The sequence below is a fragment of the Maniola hyperantus genome, chromosome 9 (genome assembly GCF_902806685.2).
Source record: "Maniola hyperantus chromosome 9, iAphHyp1.2, whole genome shotgun sequence".
NCBI lineage: Eukaryota > Metazoa > Arthropoda > Insecta > Lepidoptera > Nymphalidae > Maniola > Maniola hyperantus.
The window spans coordinates 13371136-13393857 of NC_048544.1; the positions used below are offsets into that span (position 1 = coordinate 13371136).

The following is a 22722-nucleotide window of genomic DNA, read 5'->3' on the forward strand; positions in this document are numbered from 1 at the left end:
TGTCTCTACCTCACAAACCGTCTCAGTCACGACCATAATGAAAAGTATTCTGTGTCACGAATACACGAGCACTCCTAGTTTCGTGACGCATATACCTACATATAAGTCCCGCAAATTGCTATTGCGCTGGAACCATGTCTCATTAACATCAAAATGACGTCAGCCGAAATAAAAATATACCATCAGCTCGAAACTTCAGTCTAGTGCTGACGTCACTAAAATGGCGGCGACGCGATTTAGCAATTTGCGGGACTTATGTACACAAGACAACTGTACCGCCAAAGAACTGAACTTTACTATGGCAATTTAAATACTATGTAAGTTTCACTTACTTGAATTTTAGGACGGCTTGCCTAATCTTTTCATCTTCATCGGTGACGAACTGGCTGTAGTCGCCACCTGCGTGCCACGGATAGAACGAATGGAACCTGTCGAAATAGACAGTACACTTCAGGCATGCCCGTAGCCAGGAATTGATGGGGGAGGGGACCAGCGAACAGAAAGACTGGCAGACTCTCAACCACAAAAACGTTACTAACCTTATCATCTGCAATCCCTGTTCGGGAAACTTGGCGTTGTTATGTTTGAGCACCCTGTATAGGTATTCGTCGTGCCCCCACGACATTAGGAGATTTTCAATACCACATTTCTCCTTGTACATGCCCAATTCAGTACTGAAAATTGACAAATTGTTTTTAATCCCTCAATTTTCAATCGCCAAATTCATTAGTTTAAAAAATAATCCCTAAATTCGAATTGCCTCTGAAAAATCATGAACTACAATCATTGGTGGTAGGTACCTAGGAGGAATCTACTCGACTACGATCATGTGAGGTAGCAGTAAAATGTATATCCCAAAAAACCAAAACAGTTTTTTATTTGTCGTACCTACCAATATACATATTATTTATTTTTAAAAGCCAATAAGTTTTAGTTTTCCGGGATAAAAAATATCCTCGTCTTCAGGATGTCATAAGCGCTCGAATATAACGGTTAAATTTGTAAAAAGATTCCTCACCTGTATTTGTCATCGTAAGTGTCAGGGTTATCCCTGAAACTGTCGTCTCCATAAACAATGTTCTGACCCCATCTGCAACCCACGGGGAAGGTGTCGCCCACCACACACCATTGGGGTTCGTCGTAGAAGGCCATTACCTGCAGACAAAAACGTGAGGGAGAACCTACAATAAATAGCTATTTACTGTAATTTAGCAAAAAAGAAGAATGTTGCCGTCTTATAAGGAAACTAGCTTATTCCTACGACTTCATCCGCGTCGATTACACAATTTCAAACCCCTATTTTACCCCCTTAGGCATTGAATTTTCAAAATTTTTTTAGCGGATGTCTACGTTATAATGGCTAGGCTAAATTATAATTATACTCATGCAAAATTTCAGCCCGATCCGTCCAGTAGGTTGAGCTGTGCGTTGATAGATCAGTCAGTCAGTCAGATTTGTTGATCCGTGAATAAGCCCTAGATATCAAAGTTTAGTTAGTGGGAACAACACTGAGGGGAGTTGGGTCCACATTTGTATGTACGTGGAAAGAATGGCCTGGTACATCAACGGGTAAAACGGGAATTTATTTGTTGCTCAGTTTTACAACAACGGGTAAAACGGGTAATTTATTTTTTTCTCAGTTTCATTACCTTTCCAAGATCGTGGATAAGCCCAATGAGCTGGAACCAGTCATCCTCAGGGTAGTCTTCCCGGATCCGCTCAGCGGTCTGGAAGGCGTGGACGATGTTGGGCAGATCTGTGTCGGGGTCCGACTCGTCGACCAACTCGTTGAGTTTGACCAGCGCGTCTTTTACTGACGACTTGAAGTGGTTGAATTTCAGCCATTTCTCCATTTTGCCTGAGGAAAATTTTAATTGGAAATTTAACTGGTCTGTGACAAATAATCGGTGGCTTAGGTCACAATAGGGTATTTAATCTTTTTTGAAATGATGTGATACCTACCACTACCAAAAAAATTTATAAAACAATTATTATTCGATTCATAAGTGCAATAAAAATGCTTTTAAATTTTGCATTTCAAATTTCGCCGCGAAAATGCTACCCGCCATCTTTAGGCTCATGAGCTGTGATGACGTCACATGGATTGGTAAACAACGCTGTTTTCTCAGACATGACAGACAGACAACGAAGTGCCCTTTTTCCTTTTGAGGTACGGAATCCCAAAAAAGAAACAAAACGAACATGAACTTACTTTTAACGAAGTCGACAGTCATGTGTGAATGCATGGTGTAGTAAGTCCGGCGAACTCTCTCTTTGATGGGGTCCTCGTCGTTGACAGAGTAGTCCCGGAAGCACTCCAACGGCTTGTCCTTGTAGACTTGCTCCGGCCGCAACAGAAGAGATGGGTCCATCAAGGTGATGGTGTTATCCTGGGAACACAGCGTACCTACAGTCAGCGAATCTTCACTTCTTCACACATACACAACCTCCCTTCCTCCAAGTTCGATTACCAGCAGGAACAATTTGGGAATTTATTATTTCTAAATTGTCTGGTCTGCTGCAACGGCCGTGGGTATAAGTCCCGCAAATTGCTAATGCGCATGGCCGCCATTTTAGTGACGTCAGCACTAGACTGAAGTTTCGAATTGATGGTATATTTTTATTTCGGCTGACGTCAAAATGGCTCCATTTCGATGTTAATGAGACATGGTTCCAGCGCAATAGCAATTCTGCCGTCCTAACGAAGAGTGCAATAAGTCGAGTTTTTTGGGCAAATTGACTTAAGAACATATCCGTAATCAGGAAAATGAGTTCTATATTTTCGCCTTAGATGTCTTTTTTGTATCTTCAGTAGTTTCGGTTCTGTTGGTTATCATAACTGCAATATGTAATATTACGATTTGTAAGTAGCTAATCATAACCGAAATATCTTGAGTTATGACTTGGATAGCTTTGATATTTTGTAATATTACATAAAATAACCGCAATAAGTCCAGTTATTGCACTTATGACTAGTACGTTTTATAAATTTTTGGCACATTTACTAGTCATAAGCGCAACAAGTAAGAGTTATTGCAGTTATCATAAGGAAACTTATTACTTAAAATGTCTAGCTTACTAAATGTATTATACTAAAGCAAAGTTATTGCACTTAAGTTAAGGAAAAACAGACGATTCGAAATTGTTTATACAAATAAAATGCAATTTATCTTAGAGTTATTGCGTTTACCAGTAGTAATAAGGCCGCGAGGGGTGCGAGGGGGAGGAGCATAATTGCATGGCGACACGCGCCCGTACAGTTCGTGGCAACGCACGAAGCGGGCCGGGCGACTCGACATCGAGGTGAGGCGACGCGGTGCAACTAAATTTCGCGGTAAGTATATTTCGTATTTTTAAATATTGCTATTTCACATGTTACATGCATCGCCTTATCCCATCTATTGGACTGTCCTTAACCTGTTCAGTTGCTTGTTGATATTTAAGGGCTCATACAACAAACATGATTCGCTTATGGTATTAATAATAAAATACGTTATCATTTATTTTTCAGATACCAGAATGTCTAGAAGAGATAAAATTATTGCTATGGCGCTTACGGAGTCCCGTCCACTGAGAGCATCTCATTCTCTGCCAGTTCAATCTTCAATCTCAATCCAAGATTCTGGCGCTGACACAGTGACGTTGCCTGATATTCAAAAAGAACCAATTTTTACAGATATAAATAAACTTTGGGCCCGTCCTCTAGATTACAACAATTTTAAGACGATTTTTGATTTTCGAAATGAATATAGTAATTCCTTTAACATAGTTTTAGATATTGACTTAAATAATCTTGTTTCTAAAACACAACTAATAGAAAATAATATTGTTACTCGTCCTTCTTTGAAGTGCTATGAACAACTTTCATCGTCCGACGAAGATAATTGTGCCGGCAGTAAAGTTAACATGTTTCAAGATTCTGATGATAGCGTCAAAGACAAAGATTATACACCTGATTGTTCCACGGATTCCGACTCTGATTTATACAATTTTAGTAAACCTGGCCCAAGAATTATGACATTTAATGCAGAAATTCACAATAGTCAAACAAATACTCCCAAATACAATCACGGTAGCCAAAAAAATAGACCAGGTGCATCAAATCAATTAGAAAAAACACAAAAGGATCTTGATGTTATTATTTCCGAAAACCTGAAGCGAAAGCCTGAAGCTAGCACAAGTCAAGTAATTGCGGCAGTGAATGAAGAAAATACAAAAAAATGTGTCAGTAATATAGCAGAAAAAGAAATAGAGAATGAAGAAACAGAACAGATAGAAGAACAATGTGTCAATGACAGACGAGAAAAAGAAAATACGGAAACCAGAGAACCGGAAAACGGGGAAGTAGAATCACCATCTATAATACTACCTGTAAATGAAAAAGGATTTACCAAATCAGGCCAACCAAGGAAAAGGCGTGTATATGATATTAAAGTAGTAGAACGTATTAAACAAAAAAAAGAAAGCGCTGATGCAAAATTATCATTAAAACCACCTTGTAATGTTGATAAATGTAGAAAAAAGTGTACGACAAAGTTTACAGAAGAAACACGAGCAAATATCAACGACCGCTACAAAAATTTAAATTGGGAGTCAAGAGGGTTATTTATAAAAGGCATGGTTGAACCATGTACCGTAAAAACCCGAACAAATATGGATAGCGTATCCACCAAAAAGAGGAATGTCTCTTACCGATATCATTTTTGTGTTGACAGTGAAAAAATTGAAGTTTGTCAGGTTTTTTTTCTGACAACGCTCGGATATAAGCCAACAAATAATAGACACATTCATTCCGCACTCAGTAAGGAAATTGATGACCAAAGAGACAAACGGGGAAGCCACGTACGTAAAAATGTAATTGATAAAAACATAATTAAAGAACATATTCAAAGTTTCAATCCAACCATATCACATTATCGCCGCGAACATGCTCCCAATAAGTTTTATTTACCCAGTGACTTAAATATTACGATGATGCACCAACATTTTAAAGAAAAATATACCAATATGCAGATATCTCTCGAGACATATCGCAGAGTTTTAAAAGAAATGAACATTTCATTTGCTCATCTCGGGAATGAGGAATGCGAGCAATGTGCTCTGCATATATCACATAGTGAATGCTCTGAAGAAAATTGTGAACTGTGTATTCAATATGATAAACATAAGTTGCTTTATAAAGAAACGCGAAAAGAATACCAGAACGACAAGGAAGCATTTTCTACTGACGAGAATTGCATTTACTATTCTGTAGATTTGCAGAAAGTAATAATGCTCCCAAGAATGGATCAGTTCAAGTCTGCCATATTTTGCCCACGCCTTATTACTTTCAACGAAAGTTTTGTCCCCCTTGGAAGTAGTTCTGGTAAAAATGTGCCTTTTGCTGTATTGTGGAACGAGACTGTCTCCGGACGGAATCAAGAAGACATCATTTCTACATATCAGTCATTTTTTGTATACAATCGTGATGTCAAACACTTTGTTTTATGGGTTGATAATTGTGCGGCTCAGAATAAAAATTGGTCATTCATGTCTTTCTTAGTAAACATAGTTAACTGTCATCTGATTGCTGCTGAATCTATTACAATAAAATATTTCGAACCCGGCCACACATTTATGTCCGCTGACCATTTTCACCACCAAGTTGAAAAGTCATTAAAAAATAAACAAAAAGTTTATGATTTTGATGATTTTGTGGATGCGGTAAAATTGTCAAATTCGAAGAAAAACATGGTAAAAGTGATGACCATATCAGATTTTTACTTTTATCAAGACCTATCGTCCCAGTACAAAATTAGAAACACACAACCAAGGATATACTTAAGGAATATTTTGGCAGTCAAGGCTGAAAGGGGACAATTTTCATTAAAAGTCAAAGAAAAACATGCAGCTGGTTGGAGAGAATTAGACTTCCTACAAATGAAAATTATTAAAAGTAAAAAATTTCCAGATATTAAAAATAAAACTATATTCAGAGGCATAACAAAAGATCGAAAAGAAAGAATAATATCGGAATTGTTGCCTCTGATGCCAGAAACGAGAAGGAGTTTTTGGTTAAACTTACCAGTATCTTCGCAAGTGTCTAACATAGATTAAAATAAGAATACAAACTGCTTTTTAAGTTGAGATGTAGGTTACTATAATCGTAATAAGACTGATTTAAAGAATGATCTCATAATGTGCCTTATTAGATTAAGTGTTCATGTTTTTGGTGTAAGCAAAGAGAAGAATATTCTAAAAGATTGTTTAGTTTGTTATTACTATTAATATGTGTAAATACAAAGATTCTAAGTTGTGATTTGATTAAGTAACTGTTAAATATATTAGGAAAGAAAACAATTTTATTGATTTTATTTTCAAGAGGTAATTCTTTTTAGTTTTAATATTTTCTGCAATAAGTATATACGTACCTAAGTACTTTAATTGAATTAAGACTGATTTAAAAATCTTCATTTAAGGAAAGAGATAAAAATTTTGTAAAAGAGAAGATTTAGAAGTTTGTTGTTTTTTAAAAGTATTTTTTCTATTAATATGTAAAACTACAGAGTTTCTAAGTTGCGATTTTATACATTTTTGAAAGTACCTAGTATGTAAGTAAGAAAACGCTTAAAGTGATTTCATTGATTACATTTGTTTAGATTTTTACAGTTTCATATAATTGAACTATATAAATAAATATTTTCATTCTAAATAATTTTGTTTTAATATATTTTCATATAAACTTATTCTGTTCTTGCAATCAACCATCTCTGCCTTATATCTAATTAAAATATTTCACTAAGGAAAACCGCAAAAACTAGGACAGCTGTTGATGCACATATGGTTGGAAGAAACTATAGGACATCATATAGTTTGTTCTCCACAAAAGAGCAATATGTCGGTTTACTAACAAAAACTACAATAAGTAGTTTAGTTATTGCAGTTATGATTAGGAATGCTGTATCAAAACAATTCATAAGTCCTAATGATAAATACATTATTGCGTTTTTAGTGTGTATATAAACGTATGTACAAATATAATATACTACATAAAATTAAGCATTATTTTATCCGTCGTTTAGTAAAAGTTTCAAATATATAGCTTAAATAGTTACGAAGATACACACAAAACAAAAATTAAATCTTTAACCGCGAATATCTCGAAAGTAGTCAAAACCTAGTTATTGCACGCTTCGTTAGGACGGCAGAATTGGCGGGACTTGTTCCGGCAAAGTCATGCGGCCAAACGGTTTAGCGTTCCGATACGATGCCGTGTTGAAACTTGGGGTGTGGGTTCAATAAAAACTGCCATACCCCTTCCAAGTTAGCCCGTTTCCATCCTAGACTGAACCATCACTTACCACCAGGTGAGATTGTAGTTAAGTGTAAACTTATATTGGGTAGGTACAAAAAAAATCACACTTCAGTCTCGTCAAACGTTGACCTCCTTCAAGGCAAGAGAGAATAGGCATCTTCTAGATAAATGCGCTCCTTGTAATGAAACGTATTCGCCTAACGCCTATCTTGTAATTTTTTTAAAAATAACTGGCAGGTATGTTAATTTGTGCGTGCAAAACGCAAGAACTGAAAACTGAAAAACGAAGAATGATTGGGTATGACGAAACCAATGAAACTTTTGCAGTTCGAAATCATAATATTACGTTAGTCGAAGTTTTAGCTAAGTACTTGGATACCAAAATTATACTGTACCTACCTACTGTTACGATACGATTAATTAAAATATCAAGTCTACACGCACTTTAATACGCAAAAAATTCAATACGTAGGTAATCGTACGATACATGGAACCTTCACCTGAATTTAATGGAAACCGAGGCGAAAGACAATATTTATTATACCTATTTAAATAATGTACTAAGTAAGTATTGTTAAATTACAAAATACTTCTTAATTACGAATTTCTTTTTTTGTTCGTGGATTGAAATTTATAAATTGGATTTTGCACACATTCCGTGACCTCACTAATTTAAATTTACATCTCTAAAAAATTGAATAAAACTAAAAATCACTCAAAAAAATTGGATGCGTACTTACAGGATTTCTAAACTTCATTTTTTTGGGGCTCTATTTCGTGTCTGACTGATGATGCTCAACGAGCAACTGTCGTCGCCGCACACGGCTTACGTCTTAAATGTTCACACGGTCACTCGTAATCATCGCGGGTCAGAAGTTATCGTATTGATAGTATTTTTACGTAATGAGAATGCGAAAAATCAAACTTATAAGTCGTCAGCTAACTACTTTAACTATTGGACAAATTACTTACTTATCATTGTACATTCATTATTGTTTTTAGAAAATATTTTAGCTAAATTTTGTGCCATTTGTTAAAATAGGTTAACTACGAGTTTATATTCCTCTTCTTGACTTGATTCTAGGATTATATTATGAGACTAGTAATTATTTATAGTGCGTAGATATAGCAGCTCAGAAAATAGGGAGATATGTACCTACTATGTATGATGCAAGCCTAAAATATAGTAGCGTAGTTTAATTAAGCTTTCGTGAGTCGTCACGCGAGCTTTTTTTTACTAATACGTAGGTATCTACTGTATTTTTATTCTTTACTTCCTACGTATGGATTTAGATCTTTAAAAATCTCATGGGAACTGTTTGATTTTCCGGGATAAAAAGAAGCCTATGTCACTCTACAGGTCTTAAACTATACCCATGCATGTTGATCCGTTGCTCCGTTGCGACGTGATTGGACAAACCAACAAACAGACACACTTTCGCATATATTTATAATATGGGTACTTATACTAAGTACTTACTACTTAGTGATGATATGGGTAGTGATTAAAAGTAAGTGGGTACCTATACTATTACATTTTTAATTCCGATAAAAGTAAGCCCTTGACTTCGATTTCATCTGGTGGCAAGTGATGACGCAGTCTAAGATGGAAGCGGGTTACTTGGAAGGAGAATGGCGATTCAATTAAACCCATGCCTACCCCTGATCTGTTTCTACGCGGAATCGTACCGGAACGCTAAATAGTTTAGCGACACAACTTTGCCGGTAGGGTGGTAATTCTAGCCGCGGCTGCAGTCTCCCACCAGACCAGACCAGAGACAATTTAGAAATTATAAATTGCTCCTGCCAGGAATTCAACCCGGGACCTCCCAGTTGTAAGACCACAGCGCTTATCACTTTGCAAGGGTGATCTGCAACTAGGTAGGTCTGTACTTGCGTACACATGGCCTAATATTGTATTTTGAACCCAATCGCCGAGTTTCTTGCTGGTTCTTCTCGGTAAGACGCATCCATAATATAGTCCGCGATAGGTTGAGATGGCAATTAGGGTATGAGGCGAGAGAACGTTTCGCACACCCGCACGTCACCCGCGCTCGCCCGCACCAGGTTAGCGCGGGGGTTGTGCGGGGCGTTACCTCTCCGATTGCTATCTCGACCTGTCACGTACTGGTGACTAGGTGGCGATTCGAATGCAATAAAAAACTTTCTATCTATGTAAGTATACCAGCACTTTGACCTTAAAATGTACTTCGGTTTAAAGAATTTATTCTCAAAAAGAACATACTGTTCACTTACATTAAGATTAATTATATATACATTTTAGTAACTACTAACACAGACGCATGCATTACAAATTCAATTTTTAAATTTTACTATAATAATACTTAACTATGTCTATACCTAATTATAATATTTTTATCTAACTTATTAACTATTTCAATTTTATGCAAATTACAAGTTCTAGTTAAACAATATTGTCCGCAACATATTTCTTTAGCCTATTCTTAAATTGAACAATGGTTTTAGTCTGTTTTATCACTTCAGGTAAGCTATTAAACATATGTACACCCTCACACATTATGTTTTTAGTTCCGTAGGTTTTTGTTCGTGGTTGCCAAGTGTGTAATTTACTTTTATTTCTAAGATTATAGTTGATAGTTTTTTGTTTAAATGTTATATTGGTATGTACAGTTTTACTAGTAATTTTTTTAATGAGAAGACATGTGTTGTATGTGTATAATTGTTTTATGTTAAGGAGTCTAGTTTTTCTATATAGGTCTTTAGTTGGTGTTAGGTAATTATAATGAAATAGTGTCTTTATTAGTTTATTCTGGGTTCTTTGTAATCTGTTGATGTGTGTTTGTGCAGCTGATCCCCAGATTTCTATGAGGTACTCCAAATGTGACTTAGCAAGGGCGTTATAAATGATTGTTCGGATTTTAGGTGGAATGCAATTTGCGACTTTTCGTAATGCTCCTGTGAGTGATGCTAAATTGGAAGTTATTTGGTCAATTTGAGAGTCCCATATAAGCTTGTCATCTAATATTAGGCCTAGATACTTTTCTTTTTTAGATCTGTTTAGAATACTATTATTTATCTGAAGTGGTGTGTAGTTAGGTATTTTTTTGTTTTTGGCACTGAAAATCATGTAAGATGTTTTAGTTGTATTAATTGTAAGTAGATTATGTAGAAACCATTCATTTAATATATCTAGATCCTTTTGTGCTTGTGTTATAACTTCGTGAATAGAATGTGCAAAATAGAAGAGACAAGTGTCATCGGCGTAGAGTGATAAGTGCCCTGATAAATTTAAATTTACTATATTATTTACGTATATTAGAAAGAGCAATGGTCCTAATATCGAGCCCTGTGGAATACCACACGTCACCAGTTGGGAGTCACTCTTATAATTGGAGATTTGTACGATCTGCTGGCGGTTGGTAAGGTAAGAGCCGAACATATTCAGTGCTGTTCCTGCGATTCCCATGTTGCTTAGCTTTTGTAATAGCTTTTTATGACTGACAGTATCGAATGCTTTTTTTAAGTCTATGAATATGCCTAGACACACATGTTTTCTATCTATGTTAGTTTTTATTTTAGTAACTACGTCAATTGCTGCAGAAAGAGTGTTTGATTTGGATCTAAAACCATATTGCTGTTCAATTAAAATGTTTTTAGCGGTTAAGTACTCATTCAGTCTATGACATATAATTTTTTCAAAAATTTTGGAAATCACAGGGAGCACCGATATGGGTCTATAGTTACTGGGGTCTGATTTTGATCCTGCCTTATGGATTGGACTGACCTTTGCGACTTTTAGACTATCAGGAAAAACCCCATGTGATAGACATTTGTTGATACAATTTGTGAGGTCTTCTGCAATAACATTTTTAATACATTTCAGAGCTTTTGGGCTGATTCCATCAACACCGGTGCTCGTATTACTATCTAAATTGTCAATGATTTTAATCACTTCCTCCAGATTACAAGGTTTTAGTTCGCTCAAAATTATGTCATGTTGATAAGTATCTTTATACATGAAGGTATGAATTGAACTTGCATGGTATTTTGAGTGTATGTTATTTGCTAGTTCAGTCCCTATTGTCAAGAAGAAGTCATTAAAAGTCTGACAAATCTTATTACCATCTGTTATAGTACCAGTAGCTGTAGTGAGTTTTGGCAAGGCAGTAGTGTTCTTGAGTTTGTTTACAGCTAAAGTATTGATGACGCCCCACATTTTTTTTGGTTTATTTTTACACTTATTGAACTCATTGCAATAGTACATTTTCTTAGTGTCCCTGATCATTTCACTTACACTTTTTCTTTCTAAGTTATATTTAGTTAATAAATCTTTATTTTCATTGTCTTTTTTCAATCTGTTCCAGTAGATATTACGTCTATTAATCCCATCAATGATGTTTTTATTAATCCAATCTTTCTGTGGTAAGTTTAATATTTTAGTCTTAATTATTTTATTTTGCGCTAATTGTGCCTTTATATAGTTTTCTAGGTAGTAATAGTCGCAGTCCTTATTTATAGTTTTAGTTTCTGTACAGCTTTTTAGTAGTCTTTCGTAATCGAGGGCCGTATACTGAACCCGTTGGAGTGTTTCTGCATTACATTTTGATAATTCCATGTAGATTTGTTTGTGGTCAGATAAAGATGATTCGATGATAGAGAGTGTGAATCTAGTATTATTTAGGTTAGTACATACGTGGTCTAGAATAGTCTGGGTTGTAGATGTCTCACGTGTACAGTATTCTTTGTCGATTTTATTTATTATGTCACATCCAGCTTCTTCTATCATTCTCAAATAATTGGTAGTATTATTGTTAGTACTTAAAAGATCCAAGTTGAAATCACCGAAAACAATTGTTCTTTTACGTTTTTCCAGTTGGGTGGAGTATATTTCCAAAAACTTATTAACGTTGGACTCACCGGGTTTATAGACTCCGCCTATATTCAGTGCAAACTTGTTTAAATATATCCATAAATAGTGATTCCCATTCTCTGTTAATTGCTCCGTTATGTCATATTTAATACTGTTATGAATAAACATAGAAACACCACCACCTTTACTGCTTTTCCTATAGTTGTATATATGTGTGTAATTCGGTAGCTGATATTGACGGGCGTCTTGTTCGGATGTAAGCCAAGTTTCGGTAAATATAAGGATATGAAGTGTCCTCGGTACGGCTTTAAGTATACATTGAATTTCTTCGAATTTACCTGACTTCCTAATACTTCGCAAATTGGCGTAGAATATTTTTAAAGACTTTAAGCTGGTTGGTAGGTCTTGGTACTTCTGAACTAGGCGATGCGTGACATAATGACTATCTGTGGTTATAGGACATGTAGTCAATGAAACACGAACAGTATGCTTTAATCGTTTTTTGACTTAATAATTTTAGGTACTCCCTGTATATATTTGATAAAAAGGTCTGTTTCCCCATTTTCTTTCCGTTTTTGTAATTCGTCCGAAAGTTGTTTTAAAAATATCTTCTGAGACGGAGTTTGATCAGCATATAATCGAATATTGTCAGTCAATTTAGATTTGTTTCGTAATAATTGTTTAGGTATATCGGTTGATTCAAAGCATACTTTTAATGGTCGATTTTTGCCCGGGTTATATTTTCCAAGCCGCATTGTTTTAATCGGTTTAGGGCAATGCTCAAATAAGGAGGTAATTACATTTAGTGTTTCACAGTCATCATGCTTACGTCGGGTCGCGTAATTCTTGTCGCATATTTCTGTAATGCCTACCAATACGACATTTCTCTCTCGCTCGCAGCGGTCTTTTAGCTCGAACATAAGGTCTTCGTAACTAGGCGAGAGCGATTTTTCGCGCGTACTGGTATTAGCTGCGGAAGAAATAATCTGTTCTGACTGCTTTAGTCTATCATGTAGCACTTGATTTTCTGATTTTATGGTTTCAATTTCTTGATGTAAAGATTCATATTTTGAGTTTAATTTTTCCGTCGTCTTTTTGATACATTTGATTTCATTCGTGATCTCAGTTACCTCTTGGCGTATAAGCGATAGTGTTTCATTTTGGGTGGTCGCGAAGTCTTGGAAAAATTTGGTAATTTCGTTGCGAAAATCAGCCAGGTCCCTTTTGAAATCATATTCTGTTGAACGCTCTTTTCGTTTTCTAGATCGTCTGTCCATATGTGTATATTCGTCTTCACAATTTGACAAATTTGACGTGGAACCTCCACCTCCGCTGCCGCTTGTAAGGTTTCCGCTAAGCGATGTTTGTTGTGTGCTCATCTTTACAACAGGTTAGTCAATGCAGAGTGCAGCGTACGCGCGTCCTGATGCTAGTGCGAGCGAGTCAAAAAATCGCAACCGTACTCTTTACCCGAGGGGGTGAGGGGAGCTCCGTAAGATTTGCACTTCGCACACAGTATTTATTAGTCTTATGTAAAGGAGACAATGATTTCCCAAAAACACTTCACAATCAATTAGAGCTTAAGTATCACTTTTCGTTGCATTAGGTCAACTGAATTTACGAAATATTTTTTAATAGGTTTATTAAAGTAATGCACACGTCCGCGCAGACCGAGCAATGTGCGCTACTTCTACTTACATAATCTTTACCCCTTAGGTACCTACTTATTGAGTTGTTATACTTGGAGCACGTGGAGTCACGTGAGTTGAGACTTTCCTGTAGCGTCAAGAACCTAATGAGGAGTTCCAAAAGGAGCAAATACATGATTCACACTTGTTAGTTGTAAAAATCGTAATCATGTACGTTTCTTTATACATCTATCATAATAATATGTGAAGAAAATCAGCCGTGATTCATATCATGTTAAAAGAATGCTATGCAAGTAAAAGCAAGTAGTACCTACCTACTTAGGTACCTATTACCTATACCTACCTATACTTAATATAAAAAATCTTTATAATATAAAATTTCCGAAGAAAATATAAAAACACCGGCCAAGTGCGAGTCAGGCTCGCGCAATGAGGGTTCCGTACTACAGTCGTATTTTTTCGACATTTTGCACGATAATTCAAAAACTGTGATGCATAAAAATAAATAAAAATCTGTTTTAGAATGTACAGGTGAAGACCTTTCATATTATGATACCCCACTTGATATAGTCACTCAGTTCGAAAGTTGAAAATACTAATTATTAGTTCATGGCCACAATTTTTTTTTGTGTGATCTAACCCTAAATTCACGGTTTTCAGATTCGGTTTTTCCCCAAATGTCAGCTATAAGATCTACCTACCTGCCAAATTTCATGATTCTAGGTCAACGGGAAGTACCCTGTAGGTTTCTTGATAGACAGACGGACAGACAGACAGACAGACAACAAAGTGATCCTATAAGGGTTCCGTTTTTCCTTTTGAGGTACGGAACCCTAAAAAAAGACTTTATAAAGTAAGTAGGTACTTTGACGTAAGATTTTTTACAGCTTTACCTGTTATCTCCCAAAGCCACCATGATCCAAACTAGATAGTCGCTGATCGTTCCTCCCTGTGTTGGGGACAATACGCAGATAAACTTTCAGCTTTTATAAAATAATGAAGGTCTGGCACGCGCTGGCTCTTAGCCGATTTTGTAAACCGCGTACTTTTTAAGATCTGAGATATGGTCACTAACAATGGGCCTCATAAGATACTCAGAGTCACTCAGCGGGCGATGGAGAGAGCTATGTGATCAAATCAGAAATAAAGATTTCAACGGATTGCGAAGCGATAGACGTTGGGGTCTCAAGGTGCTGGAATAGCGACCTCACACCGGAAGGCGCAGTGTTGGAAGACCCTCCACTACATGGACGGATGAGATCAGACAAGTCGCAGGGAGCTGCTGGAATCAGGTGGCGCAAGACCGTGGCGTGCGGAAGTCCCTACAAGAGACCTATGTCAAGCAGTGGACGTCTATCGATTGATGATGATGACTTTTAAGAATTAAAAAAAATGAGATTTATAACCTAATGAAGAGGTGTCTTAACTTAAGGTTAACGATCGGTTCATATGCAATTCATTTTCATTGATCGATCAATTTAGATCTATTTTTATCACCACATTGCGCAGTTAGTGATAAACTGATGAGGTCTCACCAATCAACGGGGTCTGTGCTAAGGGTCCGGGACAAACACGTGGGTTCCTCATAACCTATAATTGCTTTTTGATATTTTGCTACAGTGTCTACGCGGCAGAAAGTAATCTACATCGACCTTTAGGAGATAGCAGATTTGTAGACCGACTAAACATCATAATAATAGGTATTAGGTATGAGTGACAGAGACAACGCTCTACAAAGCCGAAATGCCATTCTAAAGGCCGATGTACATTACTTTATGCCGCGTACTACGTTGTGCTTATAATATTTAGCCCATAGGTACAGATTTTTTAAGATCTAGCTTAGCTAAATTGCCTTATAATTTCTGATATTTATTAATATTGGGTACTTAAGATTACCTAATTTTATTAATTAAGATAGGTAGGTACATAATTAATACATAGGTAGTTCATAAAAAGAACTATAAATAAATATATTTGTTTGAGCCTTTAATTAACAAAACTTTAAAATATAATATTATCATAACTCCATTAATAACTAAACGATAGGCCATCAGTTAATGTGGGAATTAATATTGAATAATATTGTATGATTTCTTAATCACCTCTACAGGTCACATTTTCATGAATCATTAAGCTAATTACTTAGATAATTATTTTTATTCGGGGCATGTCTTTACCAGTCGCAAACTCCCGGGATATACTTCTCGATGAGCTTCTCGTAGTAGGGCCACAGTGCTTCGATGTCGGGAACCTTGGCGCTTTTCGTGTAAAGGTCGTATTTGCTGGGAAAATTAGACATTTTTTTAAAAATGGACAATCAACAGGACAGTGGGTAGACTACACGAAATAAAATACATCAATTCATACAAGCTATTACCGATATTTTGTTTTTAACTACAATGACATGGAATTCCTTATTTTGTTTTCTGATTGTGTAATGTTTAAATTATTGATTTCGTCATGTAATGAACCAGATTTAATTTTAATGTTATAAATATCATTAACCATTTGCAGGACCTGGTAGAATATGTGTAAGGTATGACTAAACTGATGTAAGACCTACATGTACTCACATTCCAGCGAATAAACGTTTATTTATTTATTTATTATCATTTATACTTATACCAATTTTATTAATGGCTAGCTAGAATTGACAAAAAAAAAATAGACTTCAAACACCTTTACAAAGCTTGAAAATAATGTTTGTATGATGAACTATGAACACGTACCTACCTATAGTACGAGACTGGTCGAGATGGCAATCGGGGAGGCAACGCTCCGCACACCCGCGCAATGCTGGCGAGCGTGGGTGACTTGCGACTTCCCCCGCCTCATACACCGATTGCCATCTCAACCCGTCGCGGACTACACATAATGTTGAAGTCGGGCGAGCGTCGCGTCGTCGTTTATTTTTATGCCCAAAAAATGCAAAATGGTTATAAACAAGATACCTACTTGAATTCATGCACCCATTTCAGGATTTCCTCGTCCTTAGCGTTGGTGAGGTGCCGGTAGTCGCCACCTGCGTGCCACGGGTACAACGAATGGTACCTACATACAATTCATCATACTAGATTAGATTGACGCTTCTGGGCGCGTTTGGAACCCTTAATAAAAACCGGCCAAGTGCGAGTCAGGCTCGCGCACTGAGAGTTCCGTAGGTACTACAGTCGTATTTTTTCGACATTTTGCACGATAATTCAAAAACTGTGATGCATAAAAATAAATAAAAATCTGTTTTAGAATGCACAGGTAAAGCCCTTTCATATGATACCCCACTTGATATAGTTATCTTACTTCGAAAATTGAAAATACTAACTATTAGTTCATGACCACAATTAAATTTTTTGTGTGTGATCTAACCCTAAATTCACGGTTTTCAGATTTTTTCCCCAAATGTCAGCTATAAGACCTCTACCTGCCAAATTTCATGATTCTTGGTCAACGGGTAGTACTTACCCTGTAGGTTTCTTGACAGACAGACGGACAGACAGACAGACAACAAAGTGATCCTATAAGGGTTCCGTTTTTCCTTTTGAGGTACGGAACCCTAAAAACAGACAAAACTGGACCGACAAAACGTCATAAAGGTATGAGTGACAGAAACAACGCTCTACAAAGCCGAAATGTCATTCTAAAGGTCGATGTACTTACATTATTTTCTGACACGGTTACTGTAATTAATTATATCACCACTCTATTCGTCTTACAAATCCAACAACTGACAATCAACAAGTGGTACGCGGCCGAAAGTGATGAACATCAATCTTTAGAAAGAGAGATTCGCCTAATTTCGGCTTCGTAGAGCGTTATCTCTATCGCATAAAATACTAATAGTCCGGTATCTATTAGGAGCTGTTAATAAAATAAATATGATTTGCTTCTTTTGATGATTATTTTTATTCTCTGTATAAAATAAGAAGCCAAAATTAGGTAGGTAGTTACCTGATCATGTAGAGCGCCTTCTCGGGTAACTTGCTTTTGTTGTGCTTGAGGAACTGGTAGAAGTATTCGTCGTGGCTCCACGATATGAGCACATTGTCAAGTCCGCAGTGTGGCTCGTACATGCCGTATTTTGTACTGTTTGGGAGTAATAAGACCATTGATGAAAATTTTAAGAAATTTTAAACCGATTTTGCACTGAATTGCGATCTTATTTTGTTACGTTCATATGACGTACAATCCGTGCTCCCTGACGAGTAAGACAAAAGATCCAAAACGGAAGAGGAGGACAGCTGGACAGCTAACGGTAGTTCTGGCACCATGGTCCATGTGGTTCTGGTAAGTAAGATCGTAACGCGCTAATTATATATATTCGAGATTTTATGGGGATGCTAATAATATAATCCATACTAATTCTTATTATACCTAAATGCGAAAGTGTGTCTGTCTGTCTGTCTGCCAGCTTTTCACGGCCGAATTCAACCGATTTTGATGAAATTTGATACAGATTTAGCTTATATCCCAAGGAAGGACATAAGCTACGGGATTTTAAAAAACCTAAACCCACGCAGATGAATTCGCGGGCTAACTAGCGGGTTACTAGTGCTTAATAAAGATGGTTTCTAAGAAATTGATTTGGTTGTTAAGTATTTCCGAGCATAATTCTGGAGTGGTGATTACGAAAATAACGTTTCAAATACAAGATTACCTAACCGCTTTGCCTTTTTCTTATAGGTAGGTACTTTAATAAATCAGGGTGTGATGTGATGTAATTTGCGCTTAGAGTTGTCATTTTACTTGTATTTGGGGTTGTAGGTGTCCGGGTTGTCCTTGAAGCTGTCCGGGCCGTACACGATGGAGTCCGCCCACGCGCAGCCCACGGGGAACGTGTCGCCCACCACGCACCATTGCGGCTCGCCATAGAACGCCATCACCTACACAATTCTTTACTTGAGTGGTACTCGGCTGAGAACTCCTGCATGCTCGGGATCGAACCCTAAACCCTCCTAGGAGACTGGCGTCTAATATATATCTATCATAGGCTATCTCTATCACCACTTGTACTCGTAAGTGCTTACTTATTAATCAACATGCCCGCATCAGCTAGTTTAATTATAAACTAGGCATTTTGATCCTAAAATGCAAACTCATAGGAAAAACACATTAAAAACGAGATAATTCATGATTTTGTTTTATAAAGCGGAATCTTATCAATGAAACGTAAAACATGACGTCAAAATACAATAAGAAAATATTTTAACGAAAACAATGTACGTACCTAGGTAGGTACCTACTTAACAATTTAAAATAGTTTTATCATAACAAATGACATCGTTAATATATTAGTTCTAAAAGTAGGTATACCTAACGTACCTAAGTATTAGCCTGTAGGTATAAGGTACTTTTTTAGGGTTCCGTACCTCAAAAGGAAAAAAGGATCCCTTATAGGATCACTTTGTTGTATGTCCGTCTGTCCGTCGTGTCTGTCAAGAAACCCTACAGGGACCCGTTGACCTAGAATCATGTTTGGCAGGTAGGTAGGTCTTATAGCACAAGTAAAGGAATAAATCCGAAAACATTAATTTTCCAAACATTCCCAAAAATTTCCAAACATTTTTTCAAACCCGATGCGAGCGAGCGCGGGTGACGTGCGGGTCTGCAAGGGTTCCGCCGCCTCATACCCCGATTGCCATCCCAACCTGTCGCGTACTATACCTACCTTGCCCAAATCATGGATAAGTCCAGTAAGCTGGAACCAGTCGTCATGAGGATGGTCTTCCCGGATCCTCTCAGCAGTCTGGAAGGCGTGGACGATGTTGGGCAGGTCGGTGTCGGGGTCCGACTCGTCGACCAGCTCGTTGAGCTTGATGAGGGCGTCCTTCACTGTTGACTTGAAGTGGTTGAATTTCAGCCACTTCTCGCGTTTCTCTGTCGACAATAAGCACCAGCTCTTGGGTCACCAGACGCATGGATCAGCTTTTGGGACAACACGTTTATAAAAGCTTTCGTGTCCGATGACCATGGGCCCAGAGTCTCAAACGCAAGCGCCGCGAATACATAGTCCTTACTAATGAGTATTTACGGCGTTTAAGTTCTTGAGCAGACTCGGCTGCTTACGACTCGGTTACCAATCTTACCTACTTACGTTTGACAAGATCGACAGTAACATTAGTGTGCATGGTGTAGTAGGTCCTACGAACGCGCTCCTTGATGGGGTCATTGTCATCCACGCTGTAGTCCCGGAAGGCTTCCAAGGGCTTGTCGTGGAACGTCGGCTCTGGACGCAGGAGCTGCGAGGGGTCTATCAGTGATATAGGGGTTTTCTGGAATAACGAAGATATGCTTATAAACTATTGCGTTTGGAAATCTTGAATCTTGAATCTTGACACCTCCCGCTAACTCATTTCACGGATGCAGTCGCGGGCATCATCATTCATTTTTAACCGCTTTTGATGAAAGGTACCTACCTTGCTAAATTATTAATGGGCCGTGAAAATGTTTTCGCATATCTATTGTATTAGTAGATACTTAATTAGTGTCCTTTAAAAATTCCTCAGTGCTTGAAGACCAAAGTCTTCGAACAGTGCGTTTTGCCAGTGATGATATATTATGGATCAGAGATATGATCGCTAACTATGGGCCTGATAAGAAAGCTCAGAGTCACTTAGTAGGCGATGGAGAGAGCTTTGCTTGGAGTTTCTCTACGTGATCAATTCAGAAATGAGGAGATCCGTAGGAGAACTAGAGTAACCGACATAGCTCAACGGGTTGCGCAGCTGAAGTGGCAATGGGCATGGTACATAGCTGTTCGTAAAACCGGTAGATGTTGAGGTCCCAAGGTGCTGGAATGGCGACCTTGCACCGGAAGACGCAGAGTTGGAAGACCCCCTCACTAGGTGGACGGACGACATCAGACGAGTCGCAGGGAGCCGCTGGATTCAGGCGGCGTAAGACCGTGGCGTGTGGAAGTCCCTACAAGAGACCTATGTCCAGCGGTGGACGTCTATCGGTTGATGAGTCTTTTAACTAAAATGCCGATAACTGCAAAAATAGCCTTTGAATTATCCTCTGTTAAAGTAGGATTTTTTTAAGACTAATGTTTCTAGCAAGTTACTCTAAAACTGAATGCTACGTAGATAAGTCGTACTAACCATGTGTAGCAAACCTTTTTAGAAACATCAGTTTTTCTAAAATTAAATATTTTTGATGACAACTCTTTTTACTATTTTTTGCAGTTTTAACGGCTTTTAGCTATAGGACGGCAGAGTACCTACCTACTTAATTAAAATAATTCATAAGTTACTTACAACTTGAGCTGCCATTTTTCCTATAGATCGCTTTCCCGATCAAATCGTTTATCAATGAGGAGAGATGTCATCTCAGCTCGTATTTATACCTAGGTCTCAAGTGCTTGTTTTCTAATGATAAACAAGAGCTAAGTAATAAATTTATTATCATAACATTGTGACTTGCGAAGCATTAGAGAACCCATTGTAAAATTTGTTCATAGCATAGTCATGATCATGGGCAATACTGAATCTTTTCAAGCGCAGAGTTTCTTGCTCTTCTCGGTAGGAAAGGCATTCCGAACCAGTGGTAGATGCCTTTGTCGATTCAAAAGTACCCACTTGTAAAAGTAAGTACCTAAGTATATTTGTATAAACATATATCTTTCTATCAAGAAATTTATGGTAGCAGGCCGGAGTTGGGATTTTTTTTTTTTTTTTTTAAAAACAATATTAGCCATGTTAAATGACTAATATTCCCTTTTCCTCTCCAACTAAGCGTCAGGCTTGTGCTAGGAGTAGGTACGACAATAGTGCAACGGGCGGGGTTTGAACCGGCGACCTTTCGGTTTTCAGTCCACTCCTTTACCGGTTGAGCTATTGAGGCTCGTAATTAGAGCTAGCGCGCACCACGGGGAATTTCAGTACGTTTTTTTCTGCTACATCTGTGAACTATAGAAATTAATTCCGCACCAGATTTTGATACAAATTCAACGAATTTTAAAACGCACTGCAACTCAACACACTGTGGTGCGCGCTAGCTCTTATATACAGTACTAGCTGATGCCCGCGACTTCGTACGCGTGGATTTAGGTTTTTAAAAATCCCGTGGGAACTTATCAATTTTCCGGGATGAAAAGTAGCCTATGTCCTTCCCCGGGATATAAGCTAACTCTGTGCCAAGTTTCATCAAAATCGGTTGAACGGTTGGGCCGTGAAAAGCTAACAGACACACTTTCGCATTTATAATATTATAGTATGGATAATTAATAATTATGATTATAATATTTAGTGATACGCCGTGATAGAAGTGCGTAATTAGTTATCACCACTATATCATCTGACAAATTAACAATATTGACCATCAGTAAGCGTAGCAAAGCTGTAATAGCCTAGAGGTTAGGACGTCCGCCTCCTAATCGGAGGTCGGGGGTTCGATCCCGGGCACGCACCTCTAACTTTTTGGCGTTGTGTGTATCACTAGCTTTAAGGGCGAAAGGATGTGGTGAGGAAACCTGCATGCCTGAGAGTTCTCCATAGTTTTAACATGCTTTTAACTCATGGCTTAAATCCGCATTAAAGCGATAAAGATTATGATTATGATTTGCGTTTGTTTACAATTTAATCTAGTTTAGATTATCAGATGTTTATGGAGAGCTAAATTACCAGTCTTAGTGCAAATTAAGTATTAGGTATTTATTATAAGTTACCGGAAATGTTTGAAAACTACAAAATAACAATTTCTAGGAAATGTATGGTTAGTCAGTTTGATGAACGACGTTGGTCAAAAGTAGTTTTGACCAGAGGTGGATTATCCCTAAGGAAAACTAGGCACGTGCCTAGGGGCGCGAGGTTACGAAGGGGCGCAGGTGATCACTTAGAGTTCCATTACCTGGCCTACCTAATTATCTTGGAGTGACCAAAACTGCCTCTTCTTTAATATAGCAAACTTGCAGTGTCATGACGTGTTTTTCACTC

The 22722-nt window shown here is 37.5% G+C and overlaps 2 protein-coding genes across 5 annotated transcripts in view; both read right to left on the reverse strand.

Moving 5' to 3' along the window:
- The window catches only part of LOC117985441 (inositol oxygenase-like), a 106586-nt gene that overhangs the window by 770 nt on the left and 83094 nt on the right, over window positions 1-22722 (reverse strand). For 3 of the 4 annotated variants that reach the window (XM_034972159.2, XM_069500937.1, XM_069500936.1), the window contains exons 2-7: window positions 8035-8057; window positions 2213-2390; window positions 1650-1858; window positions 1019-1155; window positions 540-674; window positions 333-428 (exon numbers count right to left, since the gene is read on the reverse strand). In XM_034972159.2, the coding sequence (XP_034828050.1) occupies window positions 333-428; window positions 540-674; window positions 1019-1155; window positions 1650-1858; window positions 2213-2390; window positions 8035-8052 (773 nt within the window). In that variant the 5' untranslated portion in view covers window positions 8053-8057. Of the gene's footprint in view, window positions 1-332; window positions 429-539; window positions 675-1018; window positions 1156-1649; window positions 1859-2212; window positions 2391-8034; window positions 8162-22722 lie in introns of those variants that run through there. The other variant, XM_069500938.1, reaches the window with a different exon arrangement.
- Window positions 15741-21169, reverse strand: Miox (Myo-inositol oxygenase). Its single transcript, XM_034972161.2, has 7 exons — window positions 21046-21169; window positions 19884-20061; window positions 19458-19666; window positions 18536-18672; window positions 17741-17875; window positions 16751-16846; window positions 15741-16077 (listed from the first exon to the last, which is right to left on the reverse strand). Exons 1-7 carry the CDS (start codon window positions 21058-21060, stop codon window positions 15969-15971), a joined length of 879 nt encoding a protein of 292 aa, XP_034828052.1. The 5' UTR covers window positions 21061-21169; the 3' UTR covers window positions 15741-15968.